This window comes from Cavia porcellus, unplaced genomic scaffold (assembly GCF_034190915.1).
Source record: "Cavia porcellus strain 051 isolate PalLab524CR breed Dunkin Hartley unplaced genomic scaffold, mCavPor4.1 scaffold_6, whole genome shotgun sequence".
Classification (NCBI taxonomy): Eukaryota; Metazoa; Chordata; class Mammalia; order Rodentia; family Caviidae; genus Cavia; species Cavia porcellus.
Genome location: NW_026947489.1, coordinates 81,297,597 through 81,316,156, shown reverse-complemented (window position 1 = coordinate 81,316,156; position 18,560 = coordinate 81,297,597). Strand labels below are relative to the sequence as shown.

The 18,560-nt window shown below is 49.0% G+C and overlaps 1 protein-coding gene across 4 annotated transcripts in view; it reads left to right on the top strand.

The window, feature by feature from the left end:
- The window catches only part of Ksr1 (kinase suppressor of ras 1), a 143,010-nt gene extending 126,206 nt beyond the window's left edge, over nucleotides 1-16,804 (top strand). For 2 of the 4 annotated variants that reach the window (XM_013152174.3, XM_023565058.2), the window contains 6 exons: nucleotides 896-1,029; nucleotides 1,572-1,703; nucleotides 2,880-3,015; nucleotides 9,327-9,460; nucleotides 11,829-11,909; nucleotides 13,921-16,804. In XM_013152174.3, the coding sequence (XP_013007628.1) occupies nucleotides 896-1,029; nucleotides 1,572-1,703; nucleotides 2,880-3,015; nucleotides 9,327-9,460; nucleotides 11,829-11,909; nucleotides 13,921-13,999 (696 nt within the window). In that variant the 3' untranslated portion in view covers nucleotides 14,000-16,804. The remainder of the gene's footprint in view (nucleotides 1-895; nucleotides 1,030-1,571; nucleotides 1,704-2,879; nucleotides 3,016-9,326; nucleotides 9,461-11,828; nucleotides 11,910-13,920) is intronic. The other 2 variants (XM_005003587.4, XM_005003586.4) reach the window with 1 other exon arrangement.
- Nucleotides 16,805-18,560: the final 1,756 nt, after the last annotated feature.

The window sequence follows — 18,560 nt, the reverse complement described above, 5'->3', positions numbered from 1 at the left end:
TGTGCCTGAGGTGTGGAAAGTGGTTTTATAAAATGCAGCTTTTTTCTGAGCTGCCAAGGATAGCACTCAGCCGTGGTTCTTGGCCCTGTTCTCAAAGGCCTTACAACACTCACAAATCACCTGATTTCCATGTACCTGGCCTGTAAGTGTTCATTCCAAAGTGTGCTCTCTAGAAACCACACCCATGCGTTGAGCCACAGAGAAGCACCACTCTATCTGAGGCTGCCAGGTGAGTTAGGAACTGAGCTGAGACGGAACTTGAACCTCACATTTTAGTCTTAATCCCGGACTACTCCTACCATAGTGTGGCTATTGGCAGTGGCCAAATTTGGTGACCCCTTTGTGCGAGTGTCTCTGTGCCTCCGCATCGGATCATTATGGTGCCTGAGAGCAGAGACCAGCTGTGCAAAACCTGGTGGAGACCCCAACTTGTTGGAGCCCTTTGTGAGCTGAGCCCAGTGGTATCATTGAGTTTTTTTCCTTGCAGTGCTGAGGATGGAACCCAGGACCTCATGCATGCTAGCCAAGTGCTCTACCACTGAGTGACACCCCAAGCCAATTTTTCTCTCTGGCTTGTGGGCAATCACCTGTCTACATCTTATGCCCTCTCCAAGTCTAAGATGACTGTTGGGCAGCCTAGTGGTGTGAAAAGAGCATGGGCTGGCTTAGAGACAGAACTGATTTCTGCTAATGAGCTGCTGTGTACCTTGGGGGAGGTGACCTTGGCTTTTTGAGCCTCAGTTTCCCCTGCTGTCAGTGGAGACGATGTGTAGCATAGGGAGGTGAGGATTAAATGAGGCGTCTTGGGGCAGCATCCAGTGCAGAGCCTGTCACAAGGCAGAAACTCAGCATCACCACTCATCTTCTTTCCCCCTGATGTGAGCCTATTTTCCAGGGTATGGGATACCTGCATGCCAAGGGCATCGTGCACAAAGATCTCAAATCCAAGAACGTCTTTTACGACAATGGCAAAGTGGTCATCACAGACTTTGGGCTGTTTGGGATCTCGGGTGTGGTCCGAGAGGAACGGTGAGTTGGCCCTGGGTGTCGGGGTGGGACAGGAGGAGCTGGGGTGCTGGATGGGCTTGCTTGGGGTTCAGATACTCTGGCTGTGCTGTGGAGAATCGAGCTTGGGCAGTATTTTAGTCCCTTGTGGCATTTGAGTCTCAGAGTAAGCCCCATAGAGGGATCCCAGCTCATTCTTGAGCTGGCTGCTCACCAGCGTGGGTGAGGGTTCAGGCCACATTCTCATGATAAGGGAGTGTGTCAGGCTTTTATTTCCCACATCCTTAAAGAAGTGGGAGAAGGGCTCCTTGAGCATCTAGGAAGCCCCCAAAGGAAGAGTGGCAGCCAGGTAGAGTCCCCTGGCAGGTGTGAGAGCACAGACAGGCCTGGTTTCCTCGACACACGAGCTCAGGCTTAGCAGAGTCAAACACTCATGCCGAGCAGAGCCAGAAGCGGTGCACTGCATTAGGGGTTTCACCTGTGCTGTGTGGCTGGTTTCTTGGCCTGAGAGCGGGCAGGTTCCAGGGAAGCCTGCTGAAGGGCTGTGTTCCTATCTCGGCCTCCAGGCGTGAGAACCAGCTGAAGCTGTCACATGACTGGCTGTGCTACCTGGCCCCTGAGATTGTGCGCGAGATGACCCCTGGGAAAGACGAGGACCAGCTGCCCTTCTCCAAAGCTGCTGACGTCTATGCGTTTGGGTAAGCAGGCTCCTGCTGCTTGGAGCCCCAGTGTGGCCCACGGGGAAGGCCCTGGTAGCCACTGGGGGAAGGGGAGGTGTCTGTGAGCTGCTTAGAGCTGGACTTTGGAGTGGAAACAAGCCTGATTTTGAGTCATACTCTGCCACTTACTGCCTGAATGACTACATCCTTGACCTCCTGTCTCCCAGCTCTAAGATCACGTAGCACCTCTAAGACAGTCGTTTCATGAGGACTAAATTAGGTCGTGGTATAAGTGCTAGTTGTCAGTCTCACCCACTCATCTGGCAGGATGCTCAGCAGAGCCAACCATTGACTATCCCTCCCTGCCTGGGATGCCTGGGCATCCTGCCAGCCTAGTTCTAGTACCCACACAGAGCTGGGGTGCTAAGGGAGATATAGTGCAGACCAGATCTATCCTTGCAGATATGACAGGCCACGTTAAACAAGTGAAACAGTTTCAGCACATCTAAAGTATGATTTCAGTATGCAATGAATAAAAAATTAATGAGCTAGTTTGTATTCATTTCCCTACTACTAAGTCTTCACAATCTGGTGTTTATTTTATATATACTGCCCACTTCATTCAGTTCTCCCATTTTAGTGGCTCGGTAGCCTCATTAGCCAGTGGTCCCTACATTGGATAGGTTGTCCCCGTGCCAGTAAATTGAGGAAGCTAAGGGGACTGGAATGGCCAAGGAAAGGCTCACACCCAGTCGCTGTGTTCTCTCTTGGGTGTCCCTCCCTCTGGTGTGGCCTGAGTGCCATCTCTTTCTCCCTCACCTTTAACTGTGTCATTGCCAAAGCACGGTGTGTGCCCTGCTGTGGACTTGGCATTTTAGTTCCTGCTCCAACAACCTGATGACAAATGTCAGCCTACTGGAGATTGCGCAGTTGTATCACAGCCTTGTAGCAAAGAAGTGGCAGAGCCGGGGTCAGGTTTAGGCCAGAGCAAGAGCAGTGTGCTGGCCAGACCTGTGCCATATTGGACTTGACACCACAGTGGGAGCAGGTGCACAGGGTGCAGGTCCCCAGAGGCTCAAGAAGGGTTTCTCGGGTGCCATCATAGCATCCCCTGCAGGCTGGGGGAAGGCTGGGGCGGACCTCAGTCCACAGAGCCTCTGGACGTGGACTGGGCTGTGCGGCCCAGGAGCTTACGCCACCGGTGCATCTCCACAGGACTGTTTGGTATGAACTACAAGCAAGAGACTGGCCCTTTAAGCACCAGCCTGCAGAGGCCTTGATCTGGCAGATCGGAAGTGGGGAAGGAATGAGGCGGGTTCTGGCCTCCGTCAGCCTGGGGAAGGAAGTCAGTGTGAGTAGCGCCCGCTTTTGAGGGGCAAGCAGGGCAGGGAGGAGGCTGGGCACATGGCATGGCTACCTTATTTATTTATTTAGAGACAGAAAGAAAACAAAATAGTAAAAAAGGTAGAATAATGCAGAATTCAAAAAAAAAATTAACACTAAGAAATTGCTAGTTGATACAATATTGTCATCTTAGAAATTGTTCAGGTTACAAAATCAAAGCATAAAAAGTGGATAGACACTCAGACACTGAAAGTGCAAACCATTCTGTTCAGCGATCCAACAAAAGTTCAGTAACATGGTCATCTATCTTACACACTTAACATGTACAGTTATGTCCTTTAGAGCACTTTCCTGCCCTTTCATTTTTACAGTATCTATTATACATTTTGGACCTTTTTACTCTTTCAGTATTTATTATTTTTTTACACTAGAGAGACAATGTGATATTTACGAATGTAAGTCTTGTTTATTTCAGTAATGAGGATTTCTCAAGTTACCTCCATTTATCTATAAAGGCCTAAGGATCATCGTTTTTATAGCTGAATAATATTCCATTGTATAAAAATACATCTTTTTCATCCACTCTGCGGTTGATGGGCATTTTGGTTGTTTCCAAGATTTAGCTATTACACATTGTGCTGCTATGAACATGGGTGCACATATATCACTGTGACATGACCTTTTCAGTTTTTCTGGGAAAATACCCAGGAGGGGAATAGCTGGGTTCAATGGAACTTCCAATCCTAGTTTGTGGAGGAATCTCCACACTGATTTCCACAGTGGCTGCACCAGGCATGGCTGCCTTTTGACTCCTGTGTGGGCTCTGCCAATGGGCAGTGTGGCATTCGAGGACTGAACACCACCTGTGTTTATGGAAAATGGGGGAAGCAGGGAAGCAGAGAGAAGAAGATGAAAACCATCAGTGTCACTCCACTGTCAGCTTTCTTTTGATCCTGATTTCCTCCTTTAGGATAATGATGATTTTAATTGATATGAAGTGAGGACAAAATAAAGTCTTATGTACTACTGATGTGAAGATTTAAAAAAATCACTAATCAGAATACAAGGGGTTATGCTGGGTTATCATGTCTTTCCTCCGTGTTTTCCATGACTATTCGAAAGCAAATCGGAATTCTCCCAGTGAACTTGTTTCTGAATCTTAATTATAGCCACTGTGTTCTCATTTCTGGGTGGTTTTCCTTTCATGGTTGCTCTGCATGAGGGGTTTCTGTGTCATGGCACGGTCCTATGTCAAGAAACCCTGGACAACTGTTTGCAGTGCCCATGCGTTCAGTGGGACTGTACAAAACCTCGTCCTTAGTAACTGCCGTAGGAACCAGGCAGCTTCACAGTGGAAAGCTTCGCAGAGGGGGTGCCTGCCTCTTTCCAACTTTAAATCTAAATAGACTGTGAGTTTCTTGTCAAGGTCATGCCCCACGTGGGCAGGACCACTGTCTGTAAACCTGGTCAGGACCCAGTGATGAATCCAACCTCATCTTTCTCAGAGAACTTTATTGACTGGTAGCAGGCACCTAAGACATCTTAAGAGGGCTCATTTAAAATGGCATTGTAAAGCTGGGTGTGGTGGTGCATCTGAAATCCCAGCACTCTGGAGACTGAGGCAGGAGGATCATTGCAAGTGTGAGACCAGCCTGGGCTACATAGTCCTGGCTACTCTGAACTACATAGTGAGAACTTGTAGAAGTGTTTGATCACTGTATTTTACAGTCGTGTATGTCATTAGGTTGACGTGCAGAACATTTTTCAGGAGTGATGCCAAAAGGGAAACACAACTCGGGCACTAGACTTTGGATCAGTCCATACAGCTGCAGCTGGGGCATTGGGTGGGTGGGGCATTGGATGGGTGGGGCATTGGATGAGCGCCTCCCTGGTGGAGCCAGGGTCAGCTGGACACCGCCTTCCCCAGGGTATGCTCTTGGCACTTCAGGAGAGAAATGGTGGGCCAAGGTCTGGGCTGGACTCCTGGTGGGCCCTGCTCTGGCAGCTCAGGGGGCCCCTGGAGCAGCTATTTCTTTCCAGCTTTTTTTTGGTCAGTACTAGGGATTGAACAGAAAGCCCTCTTTTAAAATTTTAGTTTCAGACTGGGTCTCTCCAAGTTGCCTAGGCTGTGTTCAAACTTGCAGTTCTTCTGTTTTAACCCATCAGAGTGCTGGGATTACAGACATGTGCCACCATGCCTGGCCGTCTTCCTGAGTTTGTTCGTTTTGAGACAGGATCTTACAATGTACTGCATGCTAGTCTTTAACTTACTGTATAACCCAAGTGTGGTCTCAAACTTGAGGCATTCCTCCTGTTTCAGCTGGAATTAAGGGCAGCCACCACAACACTTGGCCTCCCTTCTAGTCATTTGTTTGTTTGTTTGAGACAGAGTCGTGCTATGCATTTCAGGCTGGTCCTGAACTATGTACCTCAGTGTGGCATTGAACTTGCAGCAATCCTCCTGCCTCAGCTTCCTGCATGCTTGAATTACAGGCATGTGCTTCCGTGCCTGGCACCTTTTTGTCTTGTAAAAATATGCATCTTGAAGAAAACCACAATAATAACATGTAGGTTATTTTTGTGTAATAACTTTTTTCCGCGTGACACTTTATTATCTCAGGTTTCTAATGAATCTCTATTACCTGCCCTTCTGTCCTGTGGCTGCACTGTGATATAACTCCTTGTATCACTGGATATTTAGGTCATTTCCAACTTTTTACCTTTACAGTAACATGATTAAGCATTTCTTTGTATAAAGTAGAGCATATTCTTTTAAAGAGCAAAGATCTCTAGTCAGTTTTTCTGCATCAGCCTCCATTTCCTTTCTGTACACTAGCAGCTTGGAGTAGAGTGAGTGCTGTCCTCGGGAAGGAAGAGACCGGAGCAGAGCAGCCCTGCCCTGGTCAGAGAGCTGCATGCTGGGCTCCGAGTTAGAATTATCCCAGAGCCGTTCAGAAATACCAGGGTCGCACAGCTGTCATCCCAGCTACTCGGAAGGATGAAGCAGAAGAATCATAAGGTCCAATCCAGCCTGAGCAACTTCGTGAGACCCCATCTCACAATAAAAAGCCAAAAGGACTGACTGGGATGGAGAACATCCTGAGGTCCCAAATAATTAAGACCTGGTCACCCTCCCATATCAATTTCATTGACCTGAGATTAGACTCAGGCTGTATTTTTATTTCTGAAATATTTTATTTTTAAATAAAGCTCCTCAGATAATTCTGGAGCACAGCAGGGTCCAGAAGTAATGGGAAGGTTTCTCTCAGTGATTGGAGCTGCAGGCATGTCTTTTGGTGGTGTTTTTGGAGGAGCGAACCTGCAGGGGTATTTTGTGCCTCCACCTATGACAGGTCCTGCTGTGGAGCCAAGTAGATCAACCGACATCACTTGAAATAAGCCTTCTGAAGATGCCTGAACTAATTGGAAGAGTTTCTTACAAAGAAGAGCGCAGAAGCCTTTTAAGAACAGAGGCCAGGTAGTGAGAAAGTGCAGATGGGAAAAATGTGCCAGCGGCCAGCTTCAGGGTCAGAATTGTGTCTCTTGCAGACGAGTCTCATCTTTTCTTCTTCTTTCCCTTTTTACAATTGCTCTGTAGTGGGCGGTGGCCGATGGCGATAAAGATGAGTCTGACTCTTAGCCCCAAGTCAGGGTTGCCCTCCCAGCAGCCCCTTTTTTTCTTTGTGAGTCTTCTCTTCTATTTTTCAGTCTGTCAATGGTTCATGGTTTTGTTGTCTTCACGTTTGGGCTTTCTTAGATTTTCCCGTAGTTCCTAATCACCCCTTCCCCACACCTTTTTTTTTTTTTTTGGTCTTTTTCCTTTTTATCGTACCGGGGATTGAACTCACGACTGCCTGCTTACAAGGCAGGCACTTTATGCCGCTGAGCTAAATCCCCAGCCCCTCCCCCCACCTTTTTAAAGATGAGATCTGTGTTGGCCAGGTTGCTTCAGGGTTCAAGTAATTCTTTCACAGTAACTGTTGTAGTCAGGGGTAGCAGGAAGAACAATTACATACAGGACACAGAATTTATAATTTTATGATGATCATATGGAGTTAAATACAAGAAAGAGCAGGAAATCTGTCTACAACACTGAAGACCCAGAATATTCAACCAAGGGCCTGTATCCCACAGCAATGTCCTGCATGAGTCCAGATGAAAACCCAGAGGCCATAACAGTGCCTCCCATGAGTCCAACTGGAGGTCAAGAACCCACGACAAGGACTCATGCCAGTCTGTTTTCCAAATCTGCATTGGGAAGGCCCAAAGGTCAGTGGTGGAAGCTAGAAAGTCTGTGCCAGCAGGGTGAAGGAGCTATGCTGGTAGGTTGAAGGTTCTACACTGGAGCTAAGAAACAATGCTCAAAATAAGGACCAGGGCTGCCCTGAAAAGCCAGCCATCCTCAGTGACAAGGAGGTCCTGAGCTTCTTTGATGGTAACAGTCAAGTACATGCCAGGAAGCCAGTGTGACAGGCTTCTCCTGGAGATTAAACAGCACACATCTTCCCCTCTGCAGCCAGGAGGTGATGTTCAGTGTAAGCAGCAAAGCTCCCCCAAAGTGAGCCGCAGCCACACTCAGTGACAAGGTTCTGAGCTCCTCCAATGATAATGGCTGAATTCATATCGGGGAAGCCAGCATGACAGGCTCCTCCAGGAGAACCAACACTCGCAACAGCAACATGTAGGAGAACCTACATTGCCTTGCTCTTCTTCTCCAAGTCTCTGTTTATGCTGGCAGCTTTCCTCAGGTGGGCCATCTACCCGCAGCACCATGCTGATGTAATTCAGCTGGTGTTCAGTCGACCACCAGTTTTTAATCTGTACCAACAGCCTCCCCAGTAGCTGGGATCACAGACGAGTGCCTTGTGCTCATTTTAAGAGGAGAAACAAAACACCTTCACCATGTTGCGGTCTGGTAGCTTGCTCTGCATTCTGTTTATTGAATGGAATCTGTCCCATGCTTTTTAGGCCCTCTCACTTCTGGTCCTCTGAGTTAGTGGTACAGCTATTTCCTTTTATTCATTCCTGTGACACTTGCACTGTTTTTGCATTGCGTATCTTTCCCTGTCTTTTCACTCTTGCAAAATAAGAGTAAAACTGCCCCCCAGTGGATACATGAGAGATATTCTTTGGATGTCTGCACATCTAAAAGATCTTGCAATCCACCAGGAATAGCATTGTAGGTTCAAGATTATTTTCCCTTTAGAACACAAAGGTTTTTCTCTGGTGTCTACTAATTGTCAAGTACATTGTTAAGAAATCTCCGAGTGGTCTGATTCTGAGCCTTTTGTGGATCCCTTGCTGGAAGCATTTAGGATCTTTTCCTAGGTTCTTGCTGCAGTGAAATTTTGCAAAAATATATCTGCATGTAGGTTGTTTCTTTTGTAGTGAGCTCCCTCTTTTGGGTCTTTTCAGCCATTTCTTTTGAAAGTTTCTGGGGGAAGTTTTTTTTCCTCTTCCATAATTCCCTGCCCTGATTTCTTATTTTCTTGTGGTAGAACTTCCATTTGGTAGAATGTGGTTCTTCTCACTGAGACTTTAGCCTTCTTTTATATTTTTCATCCCTGTCCAACTGGGTCCATAATCTGGGAAATTTCCTTGATTATTTTACCCCAGCACTCCTCATGTTTGGTTTAAAAATTCTATTTTCAATTTCAAGTATTTTTCTGTCTTTAGTCATTTTATTTTCAGTTCATCCTGGTCTTGTTTTATAGAGTAGATTCTTACAGGCTTGCACATTTACATGCATATGCGTGTATACATAGACCTATCCAGAGACAGAGTTTTGATCTGTTACATCTTTGATCTCTCTAATTCTCCTGACTTAGCAGGCAACCCCATAGGCCCTGTTGTATTTAGGAGCAAAAACTTGCATTGCTGAGTCTCACTGATGTATGACACTCAGCCTTTAGCCACTGAGGTTGGCCACTGCTGGCCCCTAGTTGTACCTCTGTATCTCTCCATCCTCCATCTGGTCAAACCGAGACTCCTTCCATGCAGCCCCACCTTGTGCATATTCTGAGTATCTGTGAGTACTGTGCCTTCCCACTTCTCTCCTTCAGAGACAGCCACTGCCACTTCCGATCTCTTTTCTGTGATTAGTTGGCTCATGTTGGTTGCTGTTATTTCAGGGAGGAAGGGATTAAGGAGAAAGGACAGGAGCTGGCATTTTGGCCTGGAAGCATAGAAGCTTTCATGTTGGCAAGGTCTCCAGGGGGCCACCAGCCAGGGCACTGAGAGCAGTGCAGGGGTGCCCTGTGGGTCTCCCAGCCTTGTTCTAGCTGGCGCATGCACTGCTAATGGCAGCTTCTTTTGCAGGAGATCCTGTCTGCCTGCTGGGCTTTTGACCTGCAGGAGAGACCCAGCTTCAGCCTGCTGATGGACATGCTGGAGAAGCTACCCAAGCTCAACCGGCGGCTCTCACACCCCGGGCACTTCTGGAAGTCAGCTGAGTAAGTACCTCCTTGGTGATCTGCTCCCCTGGGATCTCAACGGGCCCCCTGTGCTGTGTCTGCCCCCGACTTTGATCTGGGGAGTACCCCGGCCGGGGAGATTACCCAGAGAGAAGCTAGGATTTTTATTTACTGAGCTTATAGTGGAGACAGGTGGGCACCTTTGGCTCACATCTGTGAAAGTCTGTGAAGTCATAATCATGTTGTGATTATGAGACCAGTGCAGATGCCTGACCTAGGTAAGGCCAGATCGAGAAGATTTTGCCCTGGCAGGAGCAAGATGGGAGGGGTGGAGGTCATAGCCATGTAGAGACTAAGAAACACCTATAATAAGCAGTTCCTTGCACCCATGACAGGAGCGGGGTGGGGGTCTCTATGGGCATCAGAAGCCACTGTCATCTCTTTTGCACTGCCTTGTTCTCTTTCTTTGTCCCTCTGGCCACTCATTGCAGACTACTCAAAAAGATCTTTGTCCCGCCATGACCTTTTGTGAGGCTCTGGGCCCTAATTCTGGGTCTTAGTTCTCACACCTTTAAAAGGAAGGGTTAAGATCCAGGATGCACAAACTTCAGCAGGAAAGAACCAGCTCATTATTTTAGGCTTTGCAGGCTAAGAGGGAAGTCATGTTGTAACTCCTGGCCCTGGCGCTGGTAGTGTGCACAGTGTGGATTCTGACGCTCTGACCTGGCCCTGCCATCTAAGGCAGGCATTTGTGCAGACAATACAGACACCAGCAGCACTTGACAATAGCAACCTAAGTTGGGTGGCACATGCCACCAAATAATCTTTAGTTTTTCCCTCTGCCTAGTCATTTAGGCTGGTAAAAATCATTTTTAGGGTTGTATGCCTGGAGCTCACATCTCAGAGGTACCAGAAGTATGTGCTGGCACATTCCTTATTCTGGGAGGGATCAGGGAGTAAATACTTCAGGCATGCAGGGGACACAGTCTGTCTAAAAATTCCTTGAAACCTTTCATAATTGGTGGCCATATTTGGCTTGTCCATAGTATGCCAGGCCCTTTCTTGAGGAAGAACCAAACTGGACCCCATGTTGCAGATGAAGAGAGGTCTACCCTGAGTCACCCAAAGGTTGCAAGTAGAAGTCCCTGAGAAAGCTTAGTTCCTTTTCCTGCTCAGGGATGGTTTGGAGGGACAGCCATCTGGGGTTAGGGAAAGCTGTCTTACTATTTGTGTTGGATCCCACTTTTGCTCTTAGGGTGAGAATATCCATTGAGTGTCCCTTATCTAAAATGCTTGGGGACAAAAAGACCAGTTTTCCTCAGATATTGAAATGTTTGCATAAACTTTACAGTTTGAGCATCCCTAATCCATAAAGAGTTTCCGCCTTCAGAGTATTTGTTTCCAGGTTAGAATAGTTCAGCCTGTTTGGAGATAAATGGTTGGTGGCGGAGGTTAGACCTTTCCCGGCATAGAGATGCAGTCTAATCAGGGTAAAGGCAGACAGATGCACTGCAATGCAAGCTCCATCCAGCACAACTCTGTCTTGTCACCTCTCTCTATCCCCAGCTCCTAGCGATGTTCTGTGAACAGAGTAGGTGGAGAACAAATCTTAGGCAGGTGCCCGGATGAATGAATGAGTGATCCTGGCCTGCCGAGTGGGTGCACAGAGCCCCGAGGCAGCAGTGCCAGTGAGAGCCTCTTTGTCCACCTGGGGACTGAAGGCAGGCTCTCCAGAGAATGGTCATCAGAGCAGGGGTGGAGGAGGAACCATCTCAGCCAGGGTGGAGCACGGGTTCCTTGAGCAGCACCAAGCAGGGCTTATGGGGCAGCAAGGCTGAATTCTGACTGCCGCTACAGACCTGGGACTGCTCGGAACCCTGGGCCTCAGCCTCCCTGCCATCAGAGAGAGGCCTGCACCAGGTGAGCACTGGCACGCAGTGGATAGTCCCGTTGTCCAAAAATCCGGACAGCCTCATCTGCTCCTATCACAGGTGGGACCCAGAGTCTCACACGGGAGCTGTAGTCTGTAGCTGTAGTCTGTAGCTGTACTATCCTGAATGCATTTGACCTAGCCCAAAAGGGAGTGTTACCGGCTCGGATCCTCAGTTGTAGCCCCTTAACAGGAAGATGGAGCAGATCTGAGTAAATCTGTATCTAGGCTTTCCGTTCATAATTTCTACTTTCTGTACCCTCACCCTCTAATTCTCTTTTTCTCTTTTCTTTCCCATTGGCTTTGTTGCTTTTTTATTTTGGGGGTGGGTGTCGGACACGCTGGCCTGCCTGTCCTCTCCCCCGTCCCACCTTCCTGACTCCTCTCCTGTCCACTGTTCGGCTGCTGTCACCTGTTGGCTGATGGCTGGACTGCACTCTTCCTGGTCCTGTTGGAATGGTCTTGGGGCGCTCACAGTCGCTGGCGGAGCCGCTACTATGGGAAAGGACGTTATGGTCACCCCGACTTTAAGAACTCCTGTCCAGTTCTGGAGGAATAGTGTGTTTCTCTCATTTTCCTTCTTCCCTGCCTGTGTGTGGCTGTCCTGCTGCACCCACTTCCCCTTCTGTCTCTGCATAACCACCTAGCTTTATCCCCATAACCCTGAGTGACATCCTGAGCAGGGGTGCCACCAAAAAGGGCCATGTGGGCTTGTGTTTTCCTCATGGGGTGGGAGAGACCCATGGCATGGTGTGGCCTCTGTCCAACCATGAGTGCACAGATGGCTTGTCATGTGCCCAGGGTCCCCACTCTGGCCAGAGCTCAAAGGAGGAGAATCCAATGAGCTGAGGTGGAAAATTCCAAGAAGTCAGTGTTGACAGTCAAGAGGAGCTGTGGGCCATCAGCCAGCCTCTATAGAAGCAGCCTGTGACTGTGCCCTGCAGGACCTTGAAGAAGATTCTGTGCATTCAGATTGCCTTCCAGGATTTCCCGGGCACCACCCTGGGGGGATGAAGTTGGTTATTTCCCTCTGTCCAGGAGCTCTGGCCAGGCCTCTGGGTCCTGGGTCCCCTGTGGGCTCGGCTTCTGATGGTGTTCTTGTCTCTTTTCTGCCCTTTGTAGGTTGTAGCCTGGCTGCTTTGCATGCACCAGGAGGCTTCTGCCTCCTAACTGACAACTCGGCTCTGCGACTTCTGCTAAAATGCAAAATGCCAAGTAGGCACTAACCCAGGGATGCCGTCTCTGCTGCTTCACTCCTCTCTCCAGACTTCTTGTGCTCTGTTTTTAAAACACAGCCTCCTCCCATCACAGCGTGGCCTGTGTGTGCCCAAGTTAACTTCCGGTGACGGAGGATAGTGCTGGCCAGGCTCCCTGCAGTGCCGCACAGCTTCCCACCACCTTCCTGGATGTGACTCTTCTTTCTCCCTGGCTCGTCTGAGAGATGTCCTGGCTCATGTGCGATGGGATGACCCTGTCTCCTGTAACACCTTAACAACTTCCTGCTGATCGCGTTCTGAGAACGGGGGAGGGTGCATGGCTTCTAACTTCTCTAACCACGGGGACCTTGTCCTGCAAGGAGTGGGATGGTTGCTGAGCTGCCCTCTCTGCATTCCTGTCTCTGCCCCATGGATTTGGGCAGCAGATGCCAAAGGTCCTGTGGCTGTGAAACACACCAGCTGAGAAGGGCCCTGTCCTCAGCAGCACACTCAGAAAAGTTGGCCTCATTCGAAGCGGTGCCTATTCCCCAGCTTCAGGAATGGAAATGGCTGCTGTCCCAGCCCTGTCCCTGCTATGTTTGTCCCTTTGCACCTGCCCTGGCTCTGTACCCTGTGAAAGTCAGGTCAGTGTTCGGCTTAGGTGAGCTGATAGCTCACTGTGCTGCTGAGTACAGGTCTGTGCACCCTCTCCAGTTTTATGGACTCCGGCTCTCTGGTATTCTGACTTGAAAGTCACACCTTGACCCACTCCCAGGGAGCCTCCTGCTGGGCCTGGTGCTCGGGCACTATTTCTTGTCACTTTTTTGTTTTGGTGGTAACTGGGGATTGAACACAGAGATGCTCTACCCCTGAGCTATATTGCCAGCCCTTTTTATTCTTTTCTTTGAAACAGAGCTCACTAAATTACTCAGGCTGGCCTCAGATTTGTGGTTCTCCTGCCCCAGTATCCTGAGCAGCTGGAATTACAGACATGTAATTCTCCAGCAGGTCCAGCTGAGTACCATTTCCAAAAGGAGCTGGTGGCCTTGTGCCCAATATTGAGGCTCAGGTTTCCTTCCCCTCAGTGTTGCACAGAACAAGGTTGTGCCAGAGCTGCCAGTAAGGAAACAGTTCCCACGAGCCCACAGCAGTTAATGGTGCACCCTGGGTCCTGAGAGTCAGAGATGAATGAGCCACATCACTGTCCCCTGGGATGGGGGAGAATGGCCAAGGAGGAGGACTCAGGAGGACCCAGAGCAGCTCTGCTAAGGCTGTGGGCTCAGCAGTCATTGTCATTTCTTGGTGGGCCAGGTCTCCTTGATTCTAGTCCAGACCAGTAGAGCCATAACCCTGGGTTTTGTTCCTCTTTGCAGCATTAACAGCAGCAAAGTTGTACCCCGCTTTGAGAGGTTCGGTCTTGGTGCCCTGGAATCCAGTAATCCAAAGATGTAGCCGGCTGCACAGTGTTTTGCTGCCTGTTTCTTTTTTCAATGTGTTTTTGAAACACACAAATAACCATCACAACAGCAACAAAAATGAAAAACCACTCCACCTGTCCAATGCTGCAAACCACAGGAGGGTGGGTCCTCCGTTCCGACAGTTCGTCACAAAGACACATGGGTCCCCGGAGATGGAACCACACCTGCTGTCTTAGTAAGATCCCAGCAACAGCCAGACTGGTCCCAACCAACAGCAAATGTTTACATGTATGTTTCTGCCAAGCGAATTTGATGTTTTACAATAGGTAATAATACAGTCCATGCATGAAGGCGCTGGCACCTGGGGGTGGCAGAAGTGGCTGTCCCCTCTGAAGGATTTGGTAGCCCTGGGAACCCAGTGCTTGATGAGAAGGAAGAAAAACATCACGGTTACTGCTGGTTTAGGATTGAAAGAGGAAGGGGTCCAAGGTTTGATTTGGCCCCTAACCTCCCAGTGGTGGTGCAGTGTCCCTTCCCTGTCTTGCAGAGAAAACCCTGGCTAAGCACTGAGACAGATTACAGGGGATAGGAGCTTCTTGGAAGGCTTGGCTTCACCTTCAACCCCTCTAACCCAGACTGTGCCCACTGGAAAAGTAGACAGAATCCAAATAATACCTAAACGGATGCAGTGGTTCCTCACACGGTTTCCATTGCCAGGTGAGGAGATGTCCTTGAGCTAGTGCTTGTGTGAAGCCCTGAGGTAGACCTTTGTGTTTAAGCACAACCCAGAACTCCATATCTGACCCTAAGGGCACTGTAGGGCTTAATGAATGAGAACAGGGAAGATGGTGAAGAGAAAGAGAGAAAAAATGGACAGCAAGTACTTGAGTTCCTGTCCTATCCACAGGGTGACCCTGGCACTTTAGAAACCCATTGTCAGTCATGGTAGAAGGTTCTAGAATTGCCCACCTCTTTCACTTCCCCAGCCCTTGTGAAACCCTTTTGTACCTTCCTGATTCCTTAGTCTGGGCTCCACGCTCAGCCGGGAGGATGATATTGTCCCACCCTGTCATTCCCACCTCAAGAGCCTTTCTGCAGAGTCCTTCCCAGTGGCACCAGGCCTTCTGCTTGTGTTGAACCAGTAAAAGGAACTGGATCCAGAGTCTTTGATGTGAGTGCATGCAACCTGGCCTCACCAGAAACCGTCACCCAGAGAGGAAGGTTCCCAGTGGCAAAGAAGCCCGCCACTGGAGGTGAGGCTGCAGGAGTCTCCGCGACCAGCAAGGAAAAGCGCAATGCAAGTGGACGTGTGACTGGATCCAGGCCCTGTGCTCAGAGCTCAGATCAGGGTGGCCATGTGGCTGCCACCCCTTACAGTTAGACCCACCTGGCAAAGCCCCAGTCTTCAGAGCCACCAGAGTGTCATCCACAAGTCATGGAAATTGAGCCAGTCTGATGAGAAGCTATGAGCTGCCTCTACTCTCCATGCCCAGCAGCCATGCTCCCTGCTGCCCTCTTGGTGAGCACAGCCAACCCTTGGATCAGGAATTTCAAAATTTTTATAGTCGCCGTGGGGCTGAAACCACTTGGTGCGACTCTGTGTGGGTGACTTCTGTGCTATAGCAGGACTGTCATTTTACCCCCATGATCCCTTTGGTCTCCCATGTCATCTCCCCAAGGTGACCTCCCTACCCTAGACCACTGTGGGATGTGGCCACTGCCTCTGTAGCTGTTACATCCTTGCAAAGGTTGCAGTGCATGTGACCAGCCTTTCCCCTCCTTGCTGTGACATTGGCTTTCCCTGCCAGACAGAGGCAGCCGAGCAAATCGGGCTCACTGCCCTTCTGACTCCATGCCACTGTGGGCCTCACAGCCTGTGGGAAGTACGGCTAGGTCTGGCTGTGTCTCTTGAGAGTGTCACAGTTCAGGAAGTCCCCACTGAGCTCCTGCTGGGCACACAGTTCTGTGCAAGTGCTGGGCCCCAGATAAAGGAACAGTGGAAACCTCTGCCTTGGGAAATGATAATGTGCTGAGGCTAAATACAGCCAGGAATCAGGTGCCATTTGTCCCTGAGGGTGGAGCTGAGCGCGTGGTTCCCCCCGCCCCTCCCCCCAGGCCTGGCTCTCACCTGGCCACTTCTACACTGCCTGTCATTTAAGAAGATTGTTCCCCTTCCCTTGTCTTTATTTAAGTGACTGTGAATCAAGGTTCGGAAGATGTGTTTGCCCTTCTGTGTGCTCTGTCTGTCTGCCTTGGAAACACATGAAGGATGACAGATACTGTGAATTCATCCCTCACAACTCACTGTGAAGGAGGAGGCCCGGGGGCTCCAGAGGGCCCACCCAGGCTCTGAGAGTATGGTCTCCGTTTGGATCTTGCAGGTACCCCAAGTTCTCAGCCTCACCCCAAGGCCTTTAAACACCAGGGCTACAGCTCCTAGGCTTCTGTGTGACTCAAAGGCTTGAATCCTGCTAGTCCTGGGTTCATTATGAGCAGTGTATTAGCAAAATTGACCTCTCCATGTCACTAAATCAAAACACCCTCTGCCATCTGGCATTTCTTCCTGTGGTCTCAGCAGGACATGGCAGGCCCTGCGAGCCTGTGTTGTGCTGTAGCAACGTGGCGGTGACACTGAGGGAGGCTCCTGCCATGCTGCAGCGCTGGCTGGGATATCACCTGTGTGTGCACACCTAGCATCTTCTGTGGCCACAAGGCACACAATTTGCTTTTTTGAATGTGATGTAAAATTTGTACAGTAAAAGTTTTTATATTTTTTATCAATTGTGTTTGTCTTCCTGAAATGGTATTAATTTAAATTAAAATGGTTAGTATTAACGAACATGCTGTTTGGAGGTTTTTTAAATGTGTGTGTTTCTGTGTTTGGTTTTCCACTGGCAAGAACACATCCTCTGTGCTGAGCCAGGCCTAGAGTCTGGAATTTGTGAATAATATACTAAGGTGTCTTGGGACTTTTGTTTGCTTTGGTCAGTTCCCAGATGAGAACTGGGGACTCGTTTTGATAGTCCAGAGGGTAGAAATGTAGGGATCAAGGTGTTTCAACACACATTAAGGAGTTCCTTCCCGAGTGTTATGGTTTATATCTAGAAGTCACCCCAGGACCTCACGTGTTCGCAGACTGGGCTGTTGAAATGTGACTGGATTATGGGCGGGGGGGGGGGGTCTGGTTGGAAAAGGTCATTGGGAGCATGAGCTGGAGGGTGTTTTCCCCTCCCTCGGTCGTCCCTTCCCTCTAATCCCTGACCACCACGATGTGACCAGCCTTCCTTCACACAGGCCCTCCTGCCATGATGTTCCTGTTTGAAGCCTGCCAGATATGGACTGAAGTTTCTGAAACATGAGTGAAAATAAACCGCTCCTTCCTTAGGTTAGGAGTGTTGGGTATCATGCCCCGGGATGAAAATGTGGCCAAGACACAAAGGAGAAGAGAATTACACTCTGCCCTTAGGGGCAGCCTCTGCGCAGAGGAAGAATGGAGAGGAAGAGTCAAGGCCTATGAGGCACAGCTTGCCTGGCCACCAACAGCACCAAAACCAGCGAGCAAACCCAGATCCAGCCCCGCTTGCCTGGGCAGAGCTGCCTTTCGCCTTCGAGAAGCCTTGAGTGAGGGGAGCAGAGTTCATTTCAGTCTGATTTTAGGAGAGACTGGGCCTTTAGGAGATGAACAAGAACAAGGAAAGGAGAGGAGGGGCCGGCACTTAAGGAGTCCTTCTGCTGAGCCAGGGAGGTGCTTACTGCACGTGGTCTCCCCCTAATCGGCAGTGCCACGAGGCAGGAGTTGTGATGTTTCAGCTGGGAAAGCAGGTGAAAGGGAAGGTGTTCAGCAAGGTCACACAACCCCCTGACCTGTTTGTCAGAGGCCAGGAACTTACTGGTCAGACATTTATTGAGCTCTTACTTTGTTCAAAGATGGTGCTACATTGTGGAGCATTTTCCAGGATAGGTTATGTGGTAGGCCACAAATTTAAGTCTTAATAGATTAGAAATCATACAAAGTACTTATCTGACTACAATGGGATGATGGTAGACGTCAGTAATGTAAAGTTAGCAGATGCACAAGTTTGTGCAAATTACACATCGTTAACCAATGGGTCAAAGAAATCATAAGGAAATTAGAAAATATTTAGCGATGCATGAAAAAAGCATGCTAAATTTTGTGAGACCTAGTGAAAATGGCCAGCAGGGAAATGTATAGCTATAAATGCTTTCAGCAAAAGATCTCAAAACAGCTTTACAAATTAAGGAACTGAAATAAGATTAGGATGGGGTGAATGAAAAAATAGTAGAGAAAATCAGTGAAACCAAGGTCTTTGAAAAGATTAGTGAGGGCCAGGGATACAACTCAGCTCAATAAGCGCCTCCCTGATTTCAATTCCTGCTGCAAAAAACAAAAAAACCAGAAGATCAGTAAAATCGATAAACCATCTTATGCCCACAATTAGATAACCTTTAGAGCTTTGGGTGATAACAGCCCACTGCAGCACACATGCTACAGGCCCGCCACTGCTGACCAAAGTGAGCTGGACAAATTCCTGGAAATAGAACCTACCCAGACTAAATCACAAAGAATTCTTGTA